The sequence below is a fragment of the Pteronotus mesoamericanus genome, unplaced genomic scaffold (genome assembly GCF_021234165.1).
Source record: "Pteronotus mesoamericanus isolate MK-2021 breed Mesoamerican mustached bat unplaced genomic scaffold, CSHL_Meso_final contig_166, whole genome shotgun sequence".
NCBI lineage: Eukaryota > Metazoa > Chordata > Mammalia > Chiroptera > Mormoopidae > Pteronotus > Pteronotus mesoamericanus.
This window is the reverse complement of record NW_026555066.1, coordinates 517,723-544,199: the sequence shown is the minus strand read 5'-3', so window position 1 is coordinate 544,199 and position 26,477 is coordinate 517,723. Positions and strand designations below refer to the sequence as shown.

Sequence of the window (26,477 nt, the reverse complement as noted above, 5' to 3'; positions counted from 1 at the left end):
TCTATTCCTTCTGCTCCCAGTCATTGATTTAAGTCCCGGTTTCCTTCCCTTTACTGTTGGTTCCCTGTATATTTTTCTTTATTTCACTTTGCATAGCCTTCACTTTTTTCCTTTATTTTGCAACCATACTCAACCATTTCTGTGAGCATCCTGATTACCAGTGTTTTGAATTGTGCATCTGAAAGGTTGGCTATGTGTTCATTGCTTAGTACTATTTTTGGAGTTTTGATCTATTCTTCCATTTGGGCCATATTCTTTTCTCTCAATGCACCTTGGAATTCGTTGCAAGGGGCAGAGCCTACGTATTTGCCAGGGCGGTGCAGCCCATGTGGCTGAGTCGTGACACTGTCTGTAGGGAAGGGGTCTGAGAGGAAACACTGCTGCTTGCTCAGCTCTCAGCTGGCTTTCAGTCACTTCCCCTGCTACCCAGAAGCAAATTGGGCCCTTCTGGTGCTGATTCCTAGGTGGGTGGGTTTGTGTACATTCTAGGACCCTCTGGGTCTCTCCAACAGACTCCCCTGTGAGGCTGGGAGTTTCTCCTGCCACTGCAATCCCCATAGTTTTTTATAGCCAGAGGTTTTGAGGCTTTCTTTTCCCGCACTGGAACCCTGGAATGTGTGGTCTCTCTTCCTTCCCAGCTGTTCCTCTGGTTTATCCACACGCAAATGTGGGACCGCCTGGTCCGCCAGCCACCACCTCGCCCGCCTGGGCCTCCAGCTGCTGCCTTGCCGCGTGTCCCTCTCCACCTTCGCTGCCACTCCTGCCTGTCTGGATGAATGTTTCTTTTTTAGCTCCTTGGTTTTTGGACTTCCATACAGTTCGATTTTCTGGCAGTTCTGGTTATTTTTTGTTTTTAAATTTGTTTTTGTCCTTTTTGTTGTGGAGATGTATCTCTACCTACATCTCCATCTTGGCCAGAAGTCGGAATTATTATTTCTTGCTCTTATAATAGTAATGTGGATATGTTGGGTTTTCTTTTACATTTTTATTGAATTTATTGGAGCGATGTTAATTATTAAAATTATAGGTTTCAGGGGTAAATTCTGTAATACATAATCTATATATTGTATTGTGTATTCACCACCCCAAGTCAAGGCTCCATTTATCACCATTCATCCCCCCTTTACCCTCTCGTACCTCCCCCACCCCTTTTTCCCTCTGGTAATCACCATACTGTTCTCTCTCTGAAGTTTTTTTTTTTTCCTTAATCCCTTCACCTTTTTCCCTTAACTCGCTTACACCTTCTCCTCTAAAAGCTATTAATCTGTTCTCTGCATCTGTGTGTCTGTTTTTATGTTTTTTGTTAGTTTATTTTATTCATTAGATTCCACATATAAGTGAAATCATATGATGTTTGTCTTTCGCTGACTGGCTTATTTCACTTAGTATAATGCTCTCCAGGTCCTTCCATGCTGTGGCAAAGGGAAAGATTTCCTTTTTTTACAGCTGAATAGTGTGCCATTGTGTAGATGTACCACAGCTTTCTTATTCATTTATTTACTAATGGAAACTGGTTGTTTCCATATATTGGCTATTGTAACTAACATTGCAATGGACATAGGGGTGCATATATTCTTTTGAATTAGTGTTTCAGGTCCCTTTGGATATATTCCTGGAAGTTTAATCTCTGGGTCATAAGGCAGTTCCATTTTTAATTTTGGGGGGGTAACTCCATATTGCTTTCCACCGTGGCTGCGCCAATCTGCATTCACACCAGCAATGTACAAGGGTTCCCTCTTCTCCACATCCTTGCCAGCAGTTGTTTGTTGATTTATTGATTATAGCCATTGTGACAGATGTGAAATGATATCTCATTGTGGTTTTAGTATGAATTTCTCTGGTTATTAGTAATGATGACCACCTTTTCATATGTCTGTCGGTCATCTGTATGTCCTCTTTGGAGAAATATCTATTCTGGTCCTTTGCCCATTTTTAAATTGGATTGATTTGATGTGGTTTTTTGGGGGGGGGGGTTGACATTGAGTTTTATAAGTTCTTTCTAAAGTTATATATTAACCCCTTATCAGATGTATCATTGGCAAAAATGTTCTCATATTCAGTGGGTTGTCTTTTTATTTTGTTAATGATTTCCTTTGCTGTGCAAAAACTTTTTAGTTTTATATAGTCCCATTTGTTTATTTTTTCTTTTGTTTCCATAGCCCGAAGAGATATATCAGAAAACATATTGCTACTTGAAATGTCCAAAATTTTACTGCCCGTGTTTTCTTAGGATTTTTATGATTTCAGGTCTTGACATTTAAGTCTTTAATCCATTTGAGTTTATTCCTGTGTATGGTGTCAGAAGGTGGTCTAGTTTCATTTTTTTAGCATGTATCTGTCCAATTTTCCCAACATTATTTATTGAATACACTATCTTTATCCCACTGTATGTTCTTGCCTCCTGTGTCAAATGTTACTTGACCATAAAGGTAGGCGTTTATTTCTGGACGCTCTATCCTATTCAGTGGTCTATATGTCTGGGTTTTTTTTTTTTAAAAGATTTTATTTATTTATTTTTTAGAGAGATGGGAAAGGAAGGAGAAAGAGAGGGTGCGAAGCATCAATGTGTGGTTGCCTCTTGTGCACCCCCTACTGGGGACCTGGCCTGCAACTCAGGCATGTTCCCTGACTGGGAATCTAACCAGCAACCCTTTGGTTTGCAGGCCGGCACTCAATCCACTAAGTCATACCAGCTAGGGCTCTATGACTGTTTTTATGCCAGTATCATTCTGTTTTGATTACCATGGCCTTCTGGTATAGTGTGATATCAGGTAGTGTGATTCCTCCAACTTCTTTCTTGGGATTACTGTGGCTATTCGGGATCTTTTGTGGTTCCATATAAATTTTTGGAATATTTGAGATCTGTGAAATACGCCACTGGTACCTTGATAGAAATTCCATTGAATCTATGGATTGCTTTGGATAGTGTGGACATTTTAATGATGTTAATTCTGTCTGTGAACATGCTATATGCTTCCACTTATTTGTATTCAGTTTCTTTGGTGTCTTACAATTTTCTGAGTACAGGTCTTTTACGTTTTTCGTCAAATTTATTCCCAGGTTTTCAGTGGTGGGGGGGTGGTTGAAGCAATTGTAAATGGGATTGTTTTCTTAGTTTTCCTTTCTGATAGTCCACTACTGGTGTATATACATGCAACTGATTTCTGGATATTTATTTTGTATGCTACTACTTTACCGAATTCATTTATCAGTTCTAGTAGTTTTTTGGTAAGATTCTGCATTTTTAATAACCCCCAGGTGGTGTCAGTGGTACTGATCCTTCTATTATACTTTGAATAGTCAGGCTAGTCTACCATTATACTCAACTGCTCTTGTGCCAGATTTGGAAACTGCAGGTGCCCTCTGCCCTTAAGTTGGTACAGTATTGAAAGTCATTGTAAATTTGATCACCTGGAGGTGATGAGTTACCCTTTAAAGAGCAACTTTCCTCAGTTTATCTTAATTGTACACATTTGATTTGCTATAAACCCTACAAAACCAAGATTTAAACCTCAAAGGTAAATGAAGTTATGAAGAATGAGGAAGTGAAAAAAAATAGTTAAATAAATGGAAGTCATGGTAATAGCAATGGATGGTGGTTCATAATAATTTCTTAGTTTCCTTAAATTTGATCATCTTTCTAACCTTAGTTAAAGAAAAAATGTTTATTACATGTAGAGATTGCTTGGTGCAGAGTTCTGGTCTGACCCAGCAAAGTCAGTAATTCATTTTCAGGGATTTGTTTAGTGCTGACTTCTTTTTGTTAGAGACTTTTTATGTAATAGGATTTTCACTTGTTTAGTTTCTAAGTATTATATGGAAGTCATTCCATAGTTACTATTACCATCATTTGTAAATTGAGAATATCTCAACTTCTCACCTTGTGCCCCAGTTTCCTCTCTTGCAGTAATTTTTTGAACCATAGAATCTAACAATGTAGAACCTGTCACAAGTTTATATTTTCATCTGCAGGCATTTACTGTAGTAATAAAAATAGTAAATAAAGTGAACACCATGTTATTAAAGCATGGATTGGGGGGTCAGAAAAGCCTGGATTTCAGTCTTGGTGCCAACATTCACTAACCAGGCAAGGTACATAATTTCTGAGCCTCCGTTTTCTATCTGTAAATGAGGACAAAACTTGGCTTGAGTTGTGAGGATTGTATGAAAGACTTATTATGAAGTCCCTGGGTAGCGTGTCTCAAATTGTATTCTTTCGGGTACTTAAATTGGTGGACTGTCAGTAGATGTCACTTGAAAAAAATGTTTCTTTGCCCTGATAAGTTTCCTTTACCCAAAATTTCTTGGAACCATTAGTACTGTCAGTCAGCTGTGTGACTGTGCTAGAGGAAGAGAAATTCCATTCGTAACCTTTCCCAAATTATGGGAACCTTGTCTTCCTTCACAGAATAAGATGCTCTGAAATGCTCTGGGAAACACCAGCCTAAGTATTGTGTGGCTTGTAAAGGATACTAAAAAACATTCTCCCTTCCCACTGTGAAACCAGCTTAAAAATAGAGTAACTAGAAACAAACAAACTTCTGAATTTTCTTAATTGATGTCTAATGGACAGTAACAGCTTTCCTTTTAAATCTATAGATGTTTCTTGCAACAAAGTTATAGAAATCAGGTTAACAATGCACTTGTTATGGGGGTATGTGTATTTCTTCATTTGTTTTGGCTTGATTTATTAATTAGGTGCTTATCTCAATGTGTTTATGAGGTGTTTGAAACCAAAACACTGTGGAAATTGAAAAAGCCAAATGCACTTGGCTGTCCTAGAACCTCTACAGTTAGGAAAAGGAACCTATCCTTGACCAATCAGATGCTCACACTCCAGGCTCTTTGCATCTAGAGTCACTGATACCTAAAACAAATAACCTGAGACCATTTAGAAATAATTCTGCTATTAGCAGTATCTTCTAGACATCCAGAATCTGAGGTTGACAGTGTGGGTACACCCAGCTGTGTCTGTGGGGCGTCCTTTGCTGTAGTTCCAGGCTGCATAGCATCCTTGATTCCTCTTCTTTACTGAATGTCTAAGCCTTCCTGTTGGTTCCATGAGCTGTTACTCTTCTAAATAAATCACTTCTAAGCCAAGGTCTATTGTTTTCAACCCAGACCGTTTATGAGTACAGAATCCTAGGTTAAAACAGCTTTATTTAGACATTTGTGTGATGGTGTACAGATTATCTCATTTACATTTTTTTAAACCAATAAAAAAGTTGTCAGTTTATTTGCACAGGTTACTCAGTGCTCGTGTTTTGGAGGATTTTTTCTTTACTGTTGAGGGTTTTTTTTTTCAAGATTTTTATTTTAATTTTTTTTTAAATTTATAAATCATGTTTATTCTATTACAGTTGTCTCAATTTCTTACCCTTTTACCCCCTCCACCCATCCCACCCCCACCCCCCACTGTCACAGTCAGTTCCCACTCTGTTGTCCATGTCCAGGGGTCATTCATACATGTTCTTTGTCTAGTCCCTTCCCCTTCTTTCCACTATTGTCCTCTTTCCCCATTTCCTCTGATCACTTTCACTCTGCTCCATGTTTCCGTGCCTGTGGTTTATTTTGTTAGTTTATTTTGTTGAATAGAACCCACTTATAGGTGAGGTCATATGGTATTTGTCTTTGTCAACTGGCTTATTTCACTTAGCTTAATATTCTCCAGTTCCGTCTATGTTGTCGAAAGGTAGGAGTTCCCTCTCTCTCTCTCTCTCTCTCTCTCTCTCTCAGATGCAGATTGATTTTATTTATTTTTTAAATGTCAAGGTTAATAATAAAATATTTTAAAAATTTAAAACCATTATAAAGTCTCAGCAATTAAACCAACATGACACCAGCACAGAAATAATCAAGTAGATCAATGAAATGAGCATTCTAGAGACAAACATATATATCTGTCTAACAATATAATATATGATTAACTTGATATTTCATATCAATGGGTAAAATAAGGCTTACTCCACAAATAAGGTGCATGGACCACTATTACTTGAAATAAAACAAATATAGAGCCCTATTTCATACATTATACCAGAAATATTCTGGTGAGTTAAAAATCAATATGTAGAATCTAAGGAGTTTTAGAAGAAAATAGAACTAATATTTTTCATGACCTGAAGTAAAATATTCAAACTCAGAGGCTATAGAGTAAATATTGAAATATGACTATATTAAACATTTAACTATATAGTAATATACATGTAAAAAAAGTTAAAAGACAGGGAATAGAATAGGAAAGTATTTGCAACACATCTAAAATATGGTTAATAGGTTTTTTGGGGGGGGTTCTACAAACCTTTAATCAATAAATGGATAAAGAATACCAAAAAGTCATTTAAAACTTTTTTAAAAAAATAATAGAAATAGGAAAGAAATATACTAAAACTGGTTTAGTTTCAACAAATAGTAAAGGAAGAATGAAAATAACATCATTGTCACAATCAGATTAATGAGTATTAAAAATATTGGTAATATCAAGTATTGGCAGCTCTGAAAGGAACTGGTTATTCATAGAAACTTTTTCTTCATCTTAAAGCAGTCCCTTTAGCATATTTTGTAGTGCTGATTTGGTGGAGGTGTATTCTTTCAGCCTTCTTTTGTCTGGGAAAACTCGCTATTTCACCTTCTATTTTAATGAAGAGCCTTGCTGGATAGAGCAGTCTTGGTTGCAGGCCTTTGCTTTTCATGACTTGGAATATTTCTTTCCATTCCCTTTTGGCTTGCAGTGTTTCTGTTGAGAAGTCAGCTGCTAGCCATATTGGGTCTCCCTTGTATGTTACTACCTCTTTCTCTCTTGCTTGCTTTAGGATTCTGTGTTTGTCTTTCCTATTTGCCATTTTAATGATGATGTGTCTTGGAGTGGGCCTCATTGTGTTCGTCTTGAATGGGACCCTCTGTCCTTCCTGGACTGGTGTGACTTTTTCTCTTCTCCAATTAGGGAAGTTTTCCATCATGACTTTTTCAAACAGGTTCTCTATCCCTTCCTCCTCCTCCTCTCCTTCTGGTATAATTGGGATTATACAGATATTAATATGTTTCAGGTTGTCCTGCATTTCCCTCAATGCCTCTTCATTCTTTTTGAGTCTCTCTTCATTTTCTTGCTCTTTCTGGGAGCTTTTTTCTACCTTGTCTTCTAGTTCGCTGATTTGGTCCTCAGCTTCATCTAGCCTGCTTTTGATTCCTTCTACTGTGTTCTTCAATTCAGAAATTGTATTCTTCATTTCCTCTCGTCTCATTGATAGTTTCTGTGTCCTTTTTCATGCTGATATAGTTTGCAGTAAGTTTCTCATAGTTTCCATGTAGTTTTTGGTAATTCTCTCTGAGCTCATTGAGCTTCCTTAGGACCGTTGTTTGGAACTCAATACCTGATAGTTTACTTGCCTCTATTTCATTTAGTTCTCTTTGTGGGGATTCTTCCTTTCCCTTTGAGTCGGGCATATTTCTTTGTCTTCCCATCATTTGTGAGACTCCTCTTTTACTTCTGATTCTTAAGTTGATCTGTCCTGAGTTCCTGACTTTGTGATGTGAACTTCTATGGTTTGAGACCGCTGTTTTCACTTTCTGGATCTGCCTCTGATGTCAGATGTTGACCCTGTCTGATCTTAGACAGTCTGTTCTAGACTTCCAGGAATCTACTGTTTGTGGCTGTCTCCTTCGGCTGTTAATCTATTCACTCTGCACTCAGCAGGCCACCTTAGACAGCTCAGGGCAGGGCAGAGTCCCTCCTGGAGGCAGGGCTATTGGGTCCTTTGACACTGGTGCTGCTCAGAGGAGTGGTCTCTGCCTGAGCAAGATGGCTGCTGCCACATGGGAGATGATTCAGCACCAAGATCCTGCCATCCATTCTCTCAGTTCTCTCCCCAAAACCTCTTTCCCCAGTCTCTCCTCAGGCGTCTCTATCCCACTCTGCACCCGCTTTTGCCGGAGACCAGGGTGTAAGTGGCTGCAAATACAAATTTATGCATTGGCCCTTTAAACAGTTCTTTCCATCTCCAGCCACCTGTCTCTGGCAGAGAGCAACCCTGCCGCTTTTCACAGCTGGCTGTTATCTGTACTTTTTGGGCTGTGGTGCTGTGGGCTAGAGATCCCCACTTGTGGTTTAGACCCCACTCTTCTCAGGGGGATCCAACTGGCTGTTTCAATGTCCTTCTGGCGCTGCCACCCGTGGGCACTCCATCTGCCTTCTCAGGTCTATACTGCACTCCTTACCAGTTAGATTGCACTAAAGCTGATTCTTCTGTCTCCGAGGTTAAAAGGTTCCTCTCGCTGTTGTTCAGTTGTTTGTTCCAAGTGATTTCTCCACAATTTTGTTGTAATTCCAGTTGGTCCTGGGAGGAGGTCAGTGTGACTTCCACTCATTCCTCCGCCATCTTGATTCCTGACCCCTCTTGAGTTTTGAGAGTTCTTTATATATTCTAGATACTATATGTGTTTTTCTAATTTTTTCTGGTAAGTTTTATAGTTTTACATTTAGGTCCATGATTCTTTTTTTTTACTTTGCTTTTTTTAAATTGAGATATAATTACATACAACGTTATACTAATTTCAGGTATACAACATAATTCAGTAAAACTGGCAGTTTAACCTTTTGACTACCTTCACCCATTTCACCCACCGCTACTTTTGGCAACTACTGATCTGTTTTCTGTATCTGTGAGTTTTGGACTTTTTTTGTTTTATTTATTTATTTTGTGATTCCATATAGAAGTGAGATCATAACAATATTTGTCTTTCCCTCTGTGTGACTTATTGTACATAGCATAATTCCCATCTGTGTTGTTGCAGATGGCAAGGTTTTCTTATTTTTTATGGTTGAATAGTATTCCATTTTCTCTCTGTGTGTCACATTTTCTGTGTCTTAGCTATTCTAAATACTGCTGTAATAAACATGGGGGTGCATATGTCTTTTCAAGTTAATGATCTCATTTCTTTTGGATAAATACCCAGGAGTGGAATTGCTAGATCATATTTTTTTAACTTTTTGAAGAACCTCCATACTGTTTTCCATAGTGGCTGCACTAGTGTACATCCTCACCAACAAGTATACAAGGGTTTTCTTTTTTCTACATCTTCAGACGTGATCGGGCGCATTCAGGGTGGTATGGCTGTAGACTCTCTACATCTTCGTCACACGATTTCTTTTGAATTAATTTTTATATAAAGTATGAGACTTAGTCTAAAGTGCATTTTTTTGCCTATAGATGTCTACTTGCTCTTGCACCATTTGTTAATGAAACAATCTTTGATTGAGTTGTTTTTCCTTTGTCAAAAATGAGTTGGGTCTATTTGTAGGGGTTTCTGGTACACTATGTGTGTATACCTCCTCCAATACTATATATACAGACATGATTACTGTAGATATATCTGGATATAGATACAGATACATATGAGGTCTGTCCAGAAGGTATCCGGCCATGTAATATAAAAAATACATTTATCGAACAAGATAAAGATATAAAAGACATTATATATAGGACAATGATGCCTCAGTCCCCTTCAAAGTAGGCACCTTGGAACCTCACACAGTTCTCCAAATCACCATCAGCTGTCCTGTTGTATTTTCCAAAATCTCGTCAGTGGTCTGAAATCTCTTCCCTTTCAAAGGTGATTTTCATTTTAGGAAAAGCCAGAATTTGCAGGGTGCCACATCTAGGCTGTATGAGGGCTGAGTCGCCTGGATGATTTGATGTTTTGCCAAAAAACTGCATGAGTCATGATGCACGAACAGGCGCGTTGTTATGATGAAGCTGGCGATTACCAGTTGCCCATAGCTGTGGGCTTCTGAATCATCCAAATAGTTTCCACAGAAGAATGTTCAAGCTTAACGCAAAATTTGATGCCAGTTTGTTGCTCTACTCAGTCATTTTGAATGCAATGGCTGTACAGTACACATGCCTCACTCAAAGGTGTCTACCAACCCCACTGACTATTACAGTGAAGTTGTCGTTCACACATGCGCATTCCAGTCCACTCTCCTTGGCTACCAGGTTACATCAGTGTCGTGCAAAGAGTTCTCATTACATTGACAATGGCTGGACTTTCTCTGGACAGACTTCGTATAACAAATCTTAAAATTGGATAGAGTGATTCCTCCCTTTTCTTTTTCAAGATTGCTTTAGCTGTGGCAGTCCTTTACCTTTCCATAAACATAAGTATTTCAGTTTTTTTGTGCAGTTGTGAGTCCTGTTGTACTTTTAAGTTTAGGGTCAACATCTCCATTGCCAGTACATAGAATTGTGATTGATTTGTGTATGTTTATCTTGTATCCTGCAAATTTGCTGAGATTACTTATTAGTTCTGGGAAGTTTTTATAGATTCCTTGGGATTTCTACTTAGATAATCTTTTGTCTTCTGCAAATAAGGACTGTTTATCTTTCTGATGTATATACATGATATTTCCTTTTCTTACCTTGTTGCAGTGGCTAGAACTTTCAATACATGTTGAAAAAAGTGGTGAAAATGAGCCGCCTTACCTTGTTCCTAACTTTAGAGGGAAAGCATTCAGCGATTTGGGTTGTATGGTGTTGCATGCAGCAGAGTCAGTAGCCTCCCAGCAAATGTTTGCTCTAAGTAATGTGTATGAGAAAAAACAAGACTGAAAGTAAGTAAGTGTATAAAAAACTCACTTATAGTTCCATCGCATGGATTGGATTGTTGCCAGAATCCTGTTGGCCTCATTTTAGATATTTGGAAGTTATTGGAAGCAAGCATTTTGTTCATTTTCTGTTAGATGCTGAGGTAATTTTTTATAAAGCATTCTGGCATCACGTACCTTAAATGTGAACCATAAAAGGAAAACATCTTTTTTTTCCTTCAGGAATGATCTCTAGAAACATTAGAACATATTCTGGATTTTCTCCAACTGTTGCTGAATGCCCATTGATTGAATGGATGCCAGCAACACAGGAAAACATATGTTATTTCCACAGTACTGAGTATGTTGGACTAAATCTAGGCCAAAAGTTGCCTAAAATTTATACTTTTGCTTGGTCATCTTTATATTATGACAGCCTTCTTGGGGGAAGGAGATTGGCCTCCAGTGACTGCTGTATACCAAATATGTTATTGGCAACAGAATCTTTGGTGTGTAAAGAGTTTGCAGTTCACCGCTACCTCTCTTCATGTGTCCTAGTTGCTAATAGGAGAAACATTCATTTCTTCCTTAGCCTTGGCCAGAACATCTTGAAGCACCTGTCTGCCATCAAAGATCACCTAGATTATACTATGGGTCTAATTAAGCTATTGTTCATTCACGTGTGAGCCTTCCAAGTTACATGGCCTTAGTTCTGTGCTCAGGACATTTCTAGTGAGTCTTAGTCCTCATTTTCTAATTAAAAAATTAGAGTATTGTATTGCCTTTGTTTTTATAATAGAATTAATATATTTTTATTGGTTAAAACAGTAAAAGATACAGAGATGCATAGATAAAACAATCAAATATAATCCTTTTGGTTAGCAATGAGTTATTTAACATTTTGATGCATTTCTAGCTATATTCTTTAGACATAGGTTTATACTGTTCATTCTGTTTTGTAACTTTTTATTTCACCATGAACATCTTTGTGTGCTGTTATATAATTGTGTGCAATATTTTTTAACAGTTGTGTAATGTTTTGTTTTAAAACAATTATGTTTTAGGCATATGATCCTTTCCAATTTTTCACTATAATACATGGACATTCAGTATGGATTCTGGTGGTTAAGTATTTGTGTACATCCTTCTGGTTTTCTTTGGCTAAATTCCCAGAAATGGAATTTCTAAGTATTCCAGAAAGCTGCAGGGATATGGTGAATTTTCTATCCTAAAGTGTTGAAAACACTGAACTTTATTGCCATTTATGAGTATAAGAGGTTTGTAAAAAAAAAAATGATGTTTAATTTTGGCTTAAATTGATTATAGACTTTTGCAACATATGGATGTGGGCCAGTTTTGTCTGGAGAGATTCTTTACCGTCCCCCGCCCAAACCTCATAGCTGTGCCTCTCCATTGGCATGGCATTGTAACTCCAGAATTTGTACCTTAAGCATTTTGCATGCTTTTCATTCTACATTGTCTATGTCCAAACCTGTAGAGTTCAAGATTGCAACTTTAATTCTCACTTATTTTGGGATTTACTTTTTCAGATCATAAAATAGAAAATCGAAAACATGAAAGTAGACAGGACTAAACTGAAAAAGACACCTACTGAGGCTGTAAGTATCTAAAAGTTCGCTCAGTTGTTTTCATTTCAGAAAAAATCCTTGGAATCTTTTCACCCATACTGGTCTTCCAAATATATCATCACTTATACATACAAAGTGCAGTAAATGAGTAACTTGTTTTGAAGCAGTCAAATTTTCTTTTGAACTTTCCTTGATTAACAAAGTGAATAAGCTAGTGGCCAGTGAAAAGTAAACCCTTTACAGTTTGTAGCTGTATATACCTGAATAGGCTTTTTGGCTGCTGTTTTCTATGCATTGAAAGGCTATGTGGTATAATGGAAAGAGCAGATGTGGGTTAAAATTCTTTCCATACTTGTAGGACATTTCTGAATTTTGTTTTCTAGAAAATTAAAGTAGTAACATGTTTCTTACTGGATTTCTTGAAAGACCAGTGTTTTAGCTTTCTGTACTACTGATTCTTTCCTCCCCATCCCATCTCCCACCCTTAATCATAGATTTCAGCTTAACCTGTGTATTGGTTGGCCATGTCAGCAGTAGAAATCCCAGCTTCAGTCTAATACCCTGTCAGCTAGCCTAAATTGTTTGAGGTTAAGAAAGTATTGAATTGTTATGATGCTCTTACAGACCCTCGTGCTGTGTAGTTTAAGGAGCACAAGCTTTGGAATTAGACATGGGTTTGAGTCTTACCAGATCTTTGTGACTGAGAGTTCCTTAACTTACCTGGGTTTCCACATCTGTAAAACAGAGTTGATAATTCCTCCCTCATTGATGTGAGGCAGTTGCTTAGCAAAGTATCTGGTACATAATCAGTTCATTTTCTAAATACAGGCCACTTGGTTTTTTAAAAAAAACTACCTACCTAGCAAGTATTACTTACAGATATCACTATTAACATTTTGCTGTATTTCTTCCAGTCTTTAAAAGATTGTTGAATGGGTAGTTGCCTTGACCTTTTCACTCAGTATTATACTAATGAGTGTGAAAGGTGCTGTCTTCCCATACCCTCTCCAGCATTATAGAGTATCTTAAATTTTTGTTACTAGGTGGTGAAGAAATATTTCACTGTTCTAATTTGCATGCTTTAATACATATATTTCCAAATTTATTGATCCTATGTCAGTTTGTTTCTTATTTAATGTCATAGTGGATATATTCATTTTTCATATTTGTTGCAAATATTTCATTCCCTTTTGATTTTGTTTTTGACGTGCTCTGGCATCTAGAGTTTTTGACAATTACATATTCAAATATTTTTGGAAACTGAAGAATAGAAAGAAAGCTTCTTAAAAAACTATACAAATAATGGAAATGTGAAGTACTATATCCAAAATAAAAAGACACATAACAAGCTCAGGAAAATATTTGTAACCCAATGTAGTTAATACTTTAGTAGCTAAATCAGTAGGAAAGAGAAATATCCCAATGACAAAATGTATATAGCCATTTCAGAATGATTAAACTTTGTAGATAATCAGAGAAATGCAAGTTAAAATTTTTTGCTTTTCTCTTGTGGATTTTTAGGATTTGTTCTTTGAGTCACAGCTGTATATAAATTCCTGGTTCAGAACATTTGCTAGCTACTAGCAAATTACTTAGGATAAACTCAAAGTGGAATTTTTAGATCATTGATCATGTATGTTTTTAAGACTTGAAAATGTCTACTTTCTCTAGCAGCATACCCAGTTTCTCCTTGCTGTGGTCAATACTAGGTATTACTTTTAAGAAAGACATTTATGTGTTTATTTCTATTTTTTATTTATTTATTTATTTATTTATTTATTTATTTATTTTTAGAGAGAGGGGAAGAGAGGGAGAGAAATATCGATGTGTGAGAGACACATCAATCGGTTGCCTCTCGCACGACCCCAGCTGGGGACCTGGCCTGCAATCCAGGCATGTGCCCTGACTGGAAATTGAACTGGTGACCCTTCACTTTGCAGGAAGACATCCAACCCACTCAGCCATACCAGTCAGGGCATGACATTTATGTTTTTAAATTAAATTTTAATTTTTTACCTTTGACTCCTTTACCCATTTCATCCACTCCCCACCTCTGGCAGCAACCAGTCTGTTCTCTGTATCTATGAGCTTGGGTTTTGAATAGCTTTTTAGTTTTAAAATTCCATATGTAAGTGAGATCATATAGTATTTGTCTTTATCTCTCTGACTTATTTCACTTAGCATGTTGTCACAAATGGCAAGATTTAATTTATGGTTGACTAGTAATATGCACACACAGACAGGCACACCCCAAATCTTTTTTATCCATTTGTCTATCAGTGGACACTTAGACTTATTTCAGTTAAGCATAGCATGTTGTCACAAACGGCAAGATATCATTTATGGCTGAGTAGTATTTCATTGTATGTCAAATCTTTTTTATCCATTTGTCCATCGGTGGACACTTAGATTGTTTCTATATCTTGGCTATGGTAAGTAATACTGCAGTGAACATAGCGGTGCATATATTATTTTGACTTAGTATTTTCATTTTTATCGGATAAAAGTACCCAGAAGTGCAATTGCTGGATCATGGAGTAGTTCTGTTTTTTTTTTAATCTTTCGAGGTGCCTCCACACTGTTTTCCGTAATGGTTACATAAGAAAGATATTTATTAATCACTTTGTGTATCAGCAGCTGTGCAAAGGATTTTTCCCCTTGATTTGATATCTTTATAGGAGCAAGTCCAGTATTAACCGTGGCAGTTGGTATGCAGCCATCAAACTGGCGAGTGCTTTCTTTTACATTACCATGAGTAAGGAAATTCACACTCAGTTTGCATTTACATAGCAGAGACAAGATCCTAAAGATAAACTTTCATCCCTGGTGCATTCTGTAAACTGTAAGGTCCAGAGGCACTCAGATACTCCTGATAAAAGAGAGCATCATGGTAGCATGTTAAATTGATGCCATGATGTTTTTGTATCTGGATCTTGTGAACAGAAAACACAAGCAACTTAGATGCCTTAAACATATGTGTTCCAGAGGGTGCCTTTGAAGTTTAAGGTGCCTGCCACATCAGGAAAGTTTCCAAGCGTGGAGAGGTCTGGGTAGTGTTAAGATTTCCCTCCTAAAGTGAGCAACATGTTGTTGTACCTTGTACCACATGCCATGAAGAGAAAGGAACAGTGTATGGGGTGCCTCTTTGGATTTTGGTGCTAACATACCACGTTTGAGTATGCAGTTTTGAGCCATTTACTGGATCACATTTAAAGTGATAGTGAAGTGAGGATCTAGAAAAGACCGCAAAAGGTTCAGACTATGTTGCAAGATGCCCTTCTATATGGACGTTATGACCTAGTAGATCCAGATGTCTGGCTTAGGTGTCAGCCAATATGCTATGTAATGCCATGCTATGCTAGATGCAAGATGTTATGTGGTTGCCTCTGGCAAACCCATATAGGAGAGTCACAGCTAAGACCACTACAGTTTTATCCATGCTATCCTCTGCCAACAACTATTCTAGCATTCAAAAAAGCAGCTTCTGGCTTGATACAGGACCTTGATAAAGATTGGATGCCTGATTATTTTATATATATATATTTTATATATATATATATAAAAAATATATATATATATATAAAATAAGTGATTACAAGACCCAAATGTTTATTATGAACTGGGTGTTATTTAACCCACAGATTCATAAAATTGGATCTGCATAGCTGCATTCCATTAGAATTGAAGTGATATATTTGATACTAGGCATAAGTGAACTTCATGAGCAGATGGTTCAGGCTCCCATGTTTCCAGTTTCAACTGCTTACTACCTCCCCTCAACTATATGACTTCAAGAAGAGGAAGAAAAAATGCATGCCTGGTTTAGGGAAAGATTTTTTTTTGCTAGGCACTCTACATATACATTATTACCACAAAAATTTGAGGTAGCTCTTTAATAATGCTCACTTTAGAGGAAGAAAAGTTTGGGGACTTAGCTTAAAGAAAACCATTACCTTTAAGCCCTTATTGTTCCATGTTCTATTTTGAGTGCTAAAAATATTCCTGGTTTAAATCTCAGAGCAGCATTGCTGGATAAATAGATTATGTCTGTTCATTTTGCAGAAGAGGATACTGAGTGAGATTCAAAGAGGTAGCTTACCAGCTCCCTAATTCCAAAGCCCATGCTCTTTGTAATAGTATTCTGTCTCACAATATTTAAGCTCCTATTACATGAGATAAGCACTTTATGTATGTGGCAAATATTTGAGCTTCATATTTCTGAGGTATTCATTAGGTCTGTTTTCCTGGTAAGAAAACTGTGGCTTAGAGGTTGAACTTGCTCATAAACAAACAACATAGTAAACTTCAAAGTAAAAACTGAACCCAGATGTGTTTGGTTCCAAATCTAGGCTCATTCCAGGATACTCTACTGCTTTTGCAGAATTGGAGTGCAAATGGAAGCACTTCCACCTGCCATCCATTAATAGGAGGCTTCTCTGTCCCAGTCTCTCTCCCCTGCTTCACTTTCAGAAACTTTACTATAAATTTTCAATCCACACCTTGTTTACCTGACAGATAGGCTCTTTCATCAGTAAAAGAGAGCTGGAATATATGGGAATGGGGATCCTGAAGTTCAGAAGCTCTTTGCCCTCCTATAACTGGAGGGTTTTATGTTACAGAAAAATACAGCTAATGCTAATCTTCGCATTTAGTGAATTCACTAGGGCTTTTCAGTGTTCCTCTGGTTCACCATTCCTTATCAGACATTCTGGTTCACTTTCACACTGTGGTACAGATTTCTTCATTTTGTTTTCATTGATGTTTAGCTTGGTTCCTTTAGTCTGTTGTCTGTATCCTTCCAAGTAGTTTGTCTATACATCTTTTGTTCATCTGGGTTTTGAAAATGCAGACAAATTGTTTCATTACAAGATTTCCATTTTAATCCCAAGGGATCATCTGGTAAATTTCCACTTTTCTTAAGTAGTTATTCTATCAAAAGTTATAGTTGTGAGTGTATTGGCGTAAGGATTTATTTTCCTGTTTTGTGCCTCCCTTATATTCCAAAACACCCTTTGTGAGTATCTGTTTTTCTCAGCCTGCAGACTGCAGAGCCTTAATAGACAAACTCAAAGTTTGTAACGATGAGCAACTCCTCTTGGAACTGCAGCAGATCAAAACATGGAACATTGGAAAGGTATGTGAACCCACACTCTCAAAAGACAGGGCTTCCTGGACTAGTACATCTTTTTTTATGCTCTGATTTGGAAAGAGGAACCATAATGAGGTACCTCATTAAGCAATTGCTTAATAAGCATTTAGTGTATGTCTAGTACAGCTTTAGTTCAGTCACTTTTAGCCTGTGAATGGTTGCCAAGGAAATTCTGAAAGAAAAGAAATGAGAGGAAAATTTTGCTAGCTGAGGAAGAGGAACATTTACATGGGTGATGATAAAGAATCTCAACTGCAAAATTCCTGACGGTACAAGTTTGAAATAGTCTTAGGATTTTTACTTTTAGTTTAAAAGAATCTTTTTTAACTACAAATGAGAACTTCAAATGAAATGGTTTCTGGTGGGGAGAGTCCCTGTGTTTGTAGACATCAGAAGGTAACCAGAATTCTCCCTCTGAAGATTAGCAAAGGGGATTTTGTGGCATCTACTGGTGTTAGTATCTATATAGAGAGAGAGACTTTGGATATAACAATAAATTCATGTCCACATAGCTCAAAATACACTCTCATATGGGTTTATTTATTGATGGGTGGGGGTTGAGAAGCAAAGATGGGAAGTGAATTTGTCTAGGTGTCATGTGCAGCAATTCATTATGACAATGCACCCACACAAACACCTTATTCTTAATCATCTTCTTTCTTGTTCTCCAGTGTGAGTTATATCACTGGGTGGATCTGTTGGACCGCTTTGATGGAATTCTGGCAGATGCTGGACAGACAGTGGAGAATATGTCGTGGATGCTTGTGTGTGATCGTCCAGAAAGAGAACAACTGAAAATGCTTCTCTTAGCTGTGTTGAACTTCACAGCCTTACTCATTGAGTACAGCTTTTCCCGGCATCTGTACAGTTCCATAGAGGTAGGAGAGGTTCAGGCCTTGGTGGTCTGTTCTTAACTAGAACTGTTCATGTCCAGAAATAAGGAAATTGCTATTTCTCTCTGAGAATTACTTCTTTCCTTTTCATTATGGAACTCTGAGATTTTCCATGTCAAAGGCAATAGTAGAATGTTTCTGGGATATAGACTCTCTTCACAGGATCGATGGGAGAATTCTATACAATCACCGTACCTTTTAAGATTCAAGAAACTAATGAGACTGTAGTACATGTATTGAAGCATTCTTGGGAATTTGCAGGAGTTGATCTTTGTCCCATGTTATTAGAGCAGCCTCAAATTACTTTAAAACTATTAATGTCACAGGATATTACATAGGAATATCCTGTGCACAGCAATATAACAGTGGGCATAGGAATCTGTGAGCTTTTGAATTGGTTAAAAATCACTATAAAGTGGGCACAGGAATTCATGAGCTTTTGAATTAGTCAAAATCACTATGAGAAGAAACTCTTTTTCCTTAACCTAGCTTTAGACTTTTCTATCACTATTGTTTAGGTGCCCAAGGTTGTTTGTTAATTGTCCTAAGTCTCTAGTTTAAAAAAACAAAACAGAATCAGAACAAGCAGAAAGAAATAGCTTAGGAAAAGAAGTGGAACAACTGAACTGAATACCTAGCACCCAGAGTTTTAAGTAGGGAATGGATAAGCAGTCTGTTGAAGATGAAACATATTAGCTGCAATCGAAAGTCCATGGCCTTTGGGATAATCAGCAATGGGAAATACCTGGGTTCATTTTCCGTTGCATTACCATATTTTTGCTGTGTATAATATGCACTTTTTGCCCAAATTTTTGAGGTAAAAACAAGGATGCACATTATACATGGGTATAATAATTACATACCATGGAGTATAATAATCCTGTGCATAATGCGCACCAGAATGTGGGGGCGCATTATGCACAGGAATGCATTATACGTGGCAAAATGTGGTACATACTACTGATTTTAATGCTGACCAAATGCTTCAATATATTGGTGAGTTTTGATTGTATTAAAAAACCAAAATAGACACTGTTTGGACTGTACAGTATATACTGTTACATACACTGTACTGTAACACTCATGCTACCAGGTGTTGATATCTTTAGCTTCTATATGAAGGGTCCTGTGTTTTAATTAATTCCAGTTTTATGTGTCATAGAGAATACAGAAGGAGCATGAAATTATCTTTTACAATATTTTTAATGTAGTTGGGAAGTGTTCTTGAGTTCCACTATGTATTAAATTACCACATTTGGGATTTTTTTTTTTTTTTGTAATCTGTTTTTTCCTGTGGAGACACCTGTGCAATTTTGAACTGTTCAATATTATAACTTTTATTGGACTTTCTGGCTTACTGCCAGATTGTAAGTCTCTTGTGTTGTAGGTACTCAAGTAGTTATGGATGTTTTTTGTATGTATTCTTAAAGTTCTTGATAGCTTTGTAAATGTCGACAAATCTACATTGGCATTTTAAGTTTTCAAGACCTGGCATGCTTGATGCCATGAACTTGCCCTTTTTTTTGTCCCCTGTAGCATTTGACAACTTTATTGGCTTCCTCTGATATGCAAGTGGTGCTGGCAGTCCTCAACCTTCTGTATGTATTTAGCAAAAGATCAAATTACATCACACGCCTTGGATCTGACAAGAGAACCCCACTGCTAACCCGGTTGCAACATTTGGCAGAGGTGAGTCATGGCCGAAGAAGAATTGGAAGGACACAAAAATTGGACCATGAAGTACCTTTTCACAGGTGTTTCTTGCATTGTCAAAATGTATAGGAGTCTCTAAGTTAGCTTTACTAGTCTAACTGAGTAGAACTATTAGAATCCACTTAGCTAGGTCCCAAAAAAAACCTAAGAAGTATTCTCAAATAATGGAGTAATTTTAAGGGATTTAACAAATCTCTGCTCACAAAGCAGAATCTCTCTTTGTTTAAAAAATGGCAACTTTCTCTGCAAAGAAAGTTCAGAATCAGATTCTACTTTGGAAGGAAATATGGTACAATAAAATATCTGAATTTGTGTCCTGGCCCTGCTTATTAGCTCTGATAGGAGTTTTCACCCAGGAATTTAGTATATCTACCATAAGAGTAGTTTCAGGGTAAAAAAATTTAAGGTACTTGGTGCTCTGCTCAGTAATTGGTTTGTGGTGGTAGTGATTATAATTAAAGGCAAAAGCTCTCGTAGACGTTTAGCCCAACCAAACTATTGTCCAGTGTTCCTAGAGGCAAATTGATAATACATACTCAGGTTTGAGAGAGGTAGCCATTGCCAGAGAGCTTTCTTGGAAGAAAATTGATAAGGCCGATTTTAAAAAGTTGATTAATAGTTAACTCACAAATAATACCTCAAGTTTCAAGCTGTTACTAAGTGCATGATTACTTAAAAATATTTTTGTATGATTACAAATGTAACACATATTGTGAAAATTCTCTAGGACATATAGGAAAGTATAAAGAGAGTATTAACCACCTGTAATTCATCCAAATGATGCTTCCTTTAAGATTTCAGCATATTCTTGCATTTACAAATGTACAAAAAGGTTTGCAACCTCTTCCCTTAACATGTTGTAAATATTTTGCTATTAAAAAAATGTAAGACAGTTCAATATTGGATCCCCAAGTAACAGTTAAAAGGATAAAGAAACCGTATCTCAATAGATGCTTCAAAAACATGTGATAAAATTCAGCACATTAATAAAAACTAATATAAACTTGTAGGAAACTTGGAAAAGAAACTTTTAAGTTTATAAATTATTTACTAAAAGTCATAATGGAAAAACTAAAGCATTTCCATTGATTCAAAGGTCACACAAAAATGCCGCCTATTAACTTTTGCCACTTAATTTTTAGTAGAGGTCCTAACCAACACAACAAGAAGAAAGAAAGAAATGATGATTACAAATAAGAAAATGAAACTCGTTATTTATAGGTGATGGGATTGAGAATCTTGGTTTTCTGGGGAGACAATATAAAATTATTAGAACTAATGAAAGTACAGTGAAGTAACCAAGTAAGCAAGTAATATACAGAAACAAATAGCTCCTCTATACATTAGTAATAACCAACTTAGAAAAAATACCCTATTTATAGCATCAACAAACATAGAGTCTCTAAAATATCCATATTGGGTAAAGCTAAATTTAAGAGAAGATAATGTGAAGGTTATATATTGTGATCTACTGGAGAAGAGGGAATTCTTAAAAATGCCAATGCATAAACCATATGGTAAAAACTTGAATTTTATAATACAAAATGAAGACTTTTCAGTGGAAGATGTCATAACTCGCAAGTGCAACTCTCAAGGTGCTTGCACTGGAATGTAAATCAGCACACTACTTTGTTCATGAAGAAAAATACTCAGTTGAACGGTGTACTTACTGATGTGGTTGAATAACATTCTGGTGCAACCTCATTTTGTCATGGACGTGTAACATTCAAACAATTGATGGAATAGCAGCTAATCTGGGGACAACATCAAGCAGCACCGTCAAAGACAAAAGTTAACAGACTGGTAATAGATTGAGAGGTTTTTAAGCAATGTTTTAAAACTGACAAGGAACTGTTAACGTAGAATATCCAAGGAGTGCCTCCAAATCGACAAGGGTAAACAGACAAAGGATATGAATAGATAATTCACACACCCAGAATTCAGCTTGTTGAATAGATGCTCATACTCAATAATTATAGAAATACAAATAAAACAAGCTGTATCAGATGAGCAGAAATTAGAAAACTGTATTATGGTAAGTGCTACCCAGGCATCTGAGGCTATAGGAACCCTATGTATTGTGGATAAGGGTGTAGACTGGTACTCCTGGGTATGTATCCCAAAGATAATCACAGTATTCCATAAAGTGGCATCTGTGAGAATATTGCATCACTGTGGTAGGTTGAGGTTGGAGGCAATCTAGGTGTCCATTATTAGTAGATTGAAAAGTAAAATATGGTGCATGCATACTATGGAATAAAAGTCCTGAGTGGGAGGGGGGAGAGTTAAAAAAATATTTATTGTTCAGTACCACTTCTGAAACTTAAAAATGTATACACAAAAGCAAAATCTAGTTTTGAGAAAACAGAAATAAAAGGATAGATATCAGTAAAAAGCGTTAACTTTGGCAAAGAGAAAGCAATGCAAATGGCAATAGTGGGTCAGATGGTTTATATAAATAAGTAAAAGAAAATAAACCTAACCAGCAATATTTAAGATCTGATAAAATTAAACCTTTACTTACAGATCTAAAAGATGACCTAAATTTGTCAACAGAGACAGGTGTCATCTTCTCATGCAAAGACTCAGTAGTATGGTAGAGGCTCTCTTTGATGAAGTTAGGGCCAGTAATTGCTAGGTTAATTTTTAAAATCTTGTTAAAGCAGGACCTTTTTTGAAAAAGTGATTAATGCATACCATTTTTTTGAAAACTAAAACACACAAGTGTCAATTCCCTTACCTGTCTTTCTAGTGTATAACCAAGGACTTGAATTTGAGTAAGAGACAGTCTGTTATCTTATATAAACTACAACTATTATCTGTGATTTCTTTAAAGTAGAGGAACAGTGTAAAGACTTTAGTTTGTAAAGGAACCTGAATGCAGAATTATACATTTTTGTAATTTGCCCCTGAATCTCTTTTCCCTAATTTGACAGTATTTTTACTGTAGCACCTTGCCTTTTAGACTCTGCAAAGTATTCAGCTTACTTTTTATAAAATAATTCCCTTTTCAGTTTATATAATTACATAGTATTTAAGTTACATAATTATAATACATAGTTGTCATAAATGAGCTTGGGGACAAATATGCCTGTCTTAGCACACATACAGATAGCTGGTGGGAGCAAAGGACTGCCTGCACAGGCTGCATCAGCCAATATGCTTTACAGAAGGCTTGGAGAATGCAGTGAATCTGTCAGATTGGTTAAGTGTAGGCCTGTTAATAGCATCAACTGAAAGCGGAAATGCACAAAAGTATCTGAGAAAACACTGTGATTAAGAGTCAGGGTCATTTGCTGTACCAAATAAAATATGAAGCCATAGTAATTTTAAGTTCTTTAATTAGCACTGGAATAGGCACGTATGTCTGCAGAATGAAATAGTAAGCCTTATTTTTCTGAAGATCAAAACAGTGGAGCAGTTGGCTGAGGGGAAAAATGTGTTTAGATCATTTCTTCACATTATTCACATAAATCCTAGAAACATATTTAGAGGTAAATGTAGGCAACTTATAACATCATTCGTGAGGAACTATTTTTTAAGAAAGTGAAGAAACCTAGAGGCTATTTTAAAAATTGATATTTTAGCACGTAAAAATATTAAAACTTCTGTATAACATAATTGTAAATAAAAGATGACTTCTTAAACTGAAAAAAAATTGCAGTATATACAACAAAGGAATAATATGTAAGTAACTTCTACAAATGAACAAAAATGTAAGTAACCCAGTAGAAAAATATGCAAAAGCACGTAAGTAGACAATTCGCAGAAGAATACAATTTTTTTTTTTAATTGGCCACTAAGCCCCACCTGATATGGCTCAGTGGATTGAATGCTGGCCTGCGCACCGAAGGGTCACTGGTTCAATTCCCATTCAGGTCACATGCCTAGGTTGTGGGCCAGGTCCACAGTTGGGGGCTTGTGACCGGCAACCACACATTGATATTTCTCTCCCTCTCTTTCCCGCTCCCTTTCCCTCTCTCTAAATTGGCCACTAAACCATGAAAAGATTGCACTAGGAGTACGCAGGGGAAATGTACATTAAAGTGAGGTAGATTGGCTAGGTTGTGGGGAAACAGGTACTTACAGACTGTTGGTGTATTAATACCCTTTTGTAGGGTCATTTGGCATCACTTTTCATTTGAAATTACGTTATAAGCAAATTGGAATGGGCAGGAAAATGTATGCATGATTTTACTCAGGGTACCATTGTTTGGTAAAAATTTTGAAACATTATACTTAACATGCCATAAGCCTATGTATGACCCTGAAAGATAGCAATGAAATGATCCCTTAGCAAAAAAAGCTAGTTGAAGATCCCCAATTACAGTTTTTCAAAAGTCCAAAAGTAAAACTATATTAATAAAGTCCTGTGAGTTACATATCTAATTGTAGACAAAGGGAATTGAATTTGGGGATAAGCTGGGTAAATTTTACTTTTTTGTTCTCTACAAATATTTTATAGTCATAATATATATTACTTGTATAATTAAATGTGAGAATTGTTAATGACTCTTTGCAGATGTATTTCTAGTGACTGTTATTTGTATGTACTGTAGTTTAGTTGTTACCTGATTTAATACCTATTATATGTAATCCTTAATACCTGAGGGTAGGAATTCTTTTATATATATTTTATTAAAATATTCGGAGTTCTTTATTTAATTTTTTTATTTACAGTTGACATTCAATATTGTTAGTTTAAGGTGTACAACTTTAATGGTCAGACATTTATAAGTGATCCCATGATAAGCCTTGCACCCACCTCACACCGTATGTAGTTATTAATAATATTAATTATTAATAATATTGATTATATTAATGAATATATTCCCTAAGCTCTACTTTGCACCCCCATGTCTGTTTTGTAACTTCCAATTTGTACTTCTTAATCCCTATATCTTTTTCACCCAACCCCCCAATCCCTCTCCCCTCTGGCAGCCATCAGTCTGTTCTCTGCATCTATGAGTCTGTTTCTCTTATGTTTGTTAATTTATTTTGTTATTTCATATAGGTCATATGTAATTAAATTAAACGTTCTGACCACTTAGAAACTAAAAATTAAGATGCAGGCTGTACTTTTACATGACACATACATGCAAAGTGTGCAATATTTCTTTTGTTGTTTTGTAAGTCAGGATTATCGTCTTCTTTTTTTCCCTTGGATCATTCTATCACCAGGAAGAATTGCTTAAAAGTTTACTGTTATGTTCCTTCTTATTTTGGACTCCTTTTAACTTTGATAGATTTACTTCTTTGTGTTCTGAATTGGGCTGACATAGAAGCTATAGATTGAAGGTTGCTTTCTAGTCCTGGACAATTTAGAATCTTGACGGGTGCAGTACATTACTGGTTTTGCAAATTTATTTTGTGCTTGATTCTTTGCTGTTACAAGTAAAAGAATCTTACAGATTTTTGAAGGTTAGAGATAATATGCTAGGTGTTTAGTAATAATAGCTGCCATTACTAATAGCCCCCCAATTAAAATTTTAAAACGTTACCCTGGCCAATGTGGCTCAGTTGGTTGGGAGTCATTCTGCAAACCAAATGGTTGCAGGTGTGGTTCCAGGTCAGGGCACATATCTGGGTTGTGGGTTTGGTCTTCAAGGGCGTGTGCGTGGGCAACCAGTGTTTCTCTTTCCCATTGACATTTCTCTCCCTCTGTTTCTCTGTCCTTACCCCTCTCTAGAATCAATAAAAGAAAATTTATAATTTTAAGACATTTTCTCTAAACTGTAAAATTTCTATAAAAATATAACTTGTTGATGTGGGCTGCTTTACCCTACGTCTACCTTTTGATATGTAACTTTGGTTCTTGTAACAGTGGTCATTATAGACATTTTGGTTCATGTCTCTTGATTATTTAAAAACCTTCCCGAATCTTAATTTCTTTTGTTTATCTCTGCTCTGTGCAACAAACAAATACATTCACTTGCATGTAGTTAAGAACCTAGGTTTAGGAATCAGTCCTAGTTCTGTCAACAAGTCATTAAGTCTCAGCCTATATATCTGTAAATTGGGGGTTTTGATATGTACCTCATTGTTCTTAGAATTAAACTAAACATGGTCATAAATAAAACTCCTAGGTTTAATGCTGATCATGTCAAAAGTACTTAATAAATGGGAGCTATCATTGAAGATGGCTATGAGCACATAAATTATGTGACATTCTCTTATTTTTACTTTCTTTTTCAATTGTATACATTATTTTATATAAATACATACATATGATCACATGACTTTTTTCAGTGCAGGCTTTTTTCTCCCCCTGGATCATCTTCCTACAACCTAAAAAGTAACTTTTTGTATGTATTTTTATCTTTATATTATAGTGACATGTTTAGGGTATTTTTGTCATTAAATTATAAATACAAGATACTTACATCTCAATTTCTTATTTAATACTTTGTTTAAAAAAGTAACTTCTAAGTCACTTTGTATAGCTGTAAGTCATTTTCTTTTAATGGCTACACACTCCACAGTTAGGATATTCCATAATTCAGGTATTTCTCTAGTAACTCATATTCATGTTTTTCCTGTTATGAACAATGATT

General features: G+C 36.3%; 1 protein-coding gene across 10 annotated transcripts in view; it reads left to right on the top strand.

Moving 5' to 3' along the window:
- The window catches only part of HUWE1 (HECT, UBA and WWE domain containing E3 ubiquitin protein ligase 1), a 160,934-nt gene that overhangs the window by 26,476 nt on the left and 107,981 nt on the right, over positions 1-26,477 (top strand). For all 10 annotated transcript variants that reach the window (XM_054565717.1, XM_054565723.1, XM_054565725.1 and 7 more), the window contains 4 exons: positions 12,130-12,198; positions 17,204-17,302; positions 17,989-18,195; positions 19,747-19,899. In XM_054565717.1, coding sequence (XP_054421692.1) covers positions 12,154-12,198; positions 17,204-17,302; positions 17,989-18,195; positions 19,747-19,899 — 504 coding nt within the window. In that variant the 5' untranslated portion in view covers positions 12,130-12,153. The remainder of the gene's footprint in view (positions 1-12,129; positions 12,199-17,203; positions 17,303-17,988; positions 18,196-19,746; positions 19,900-26,477) is intronic.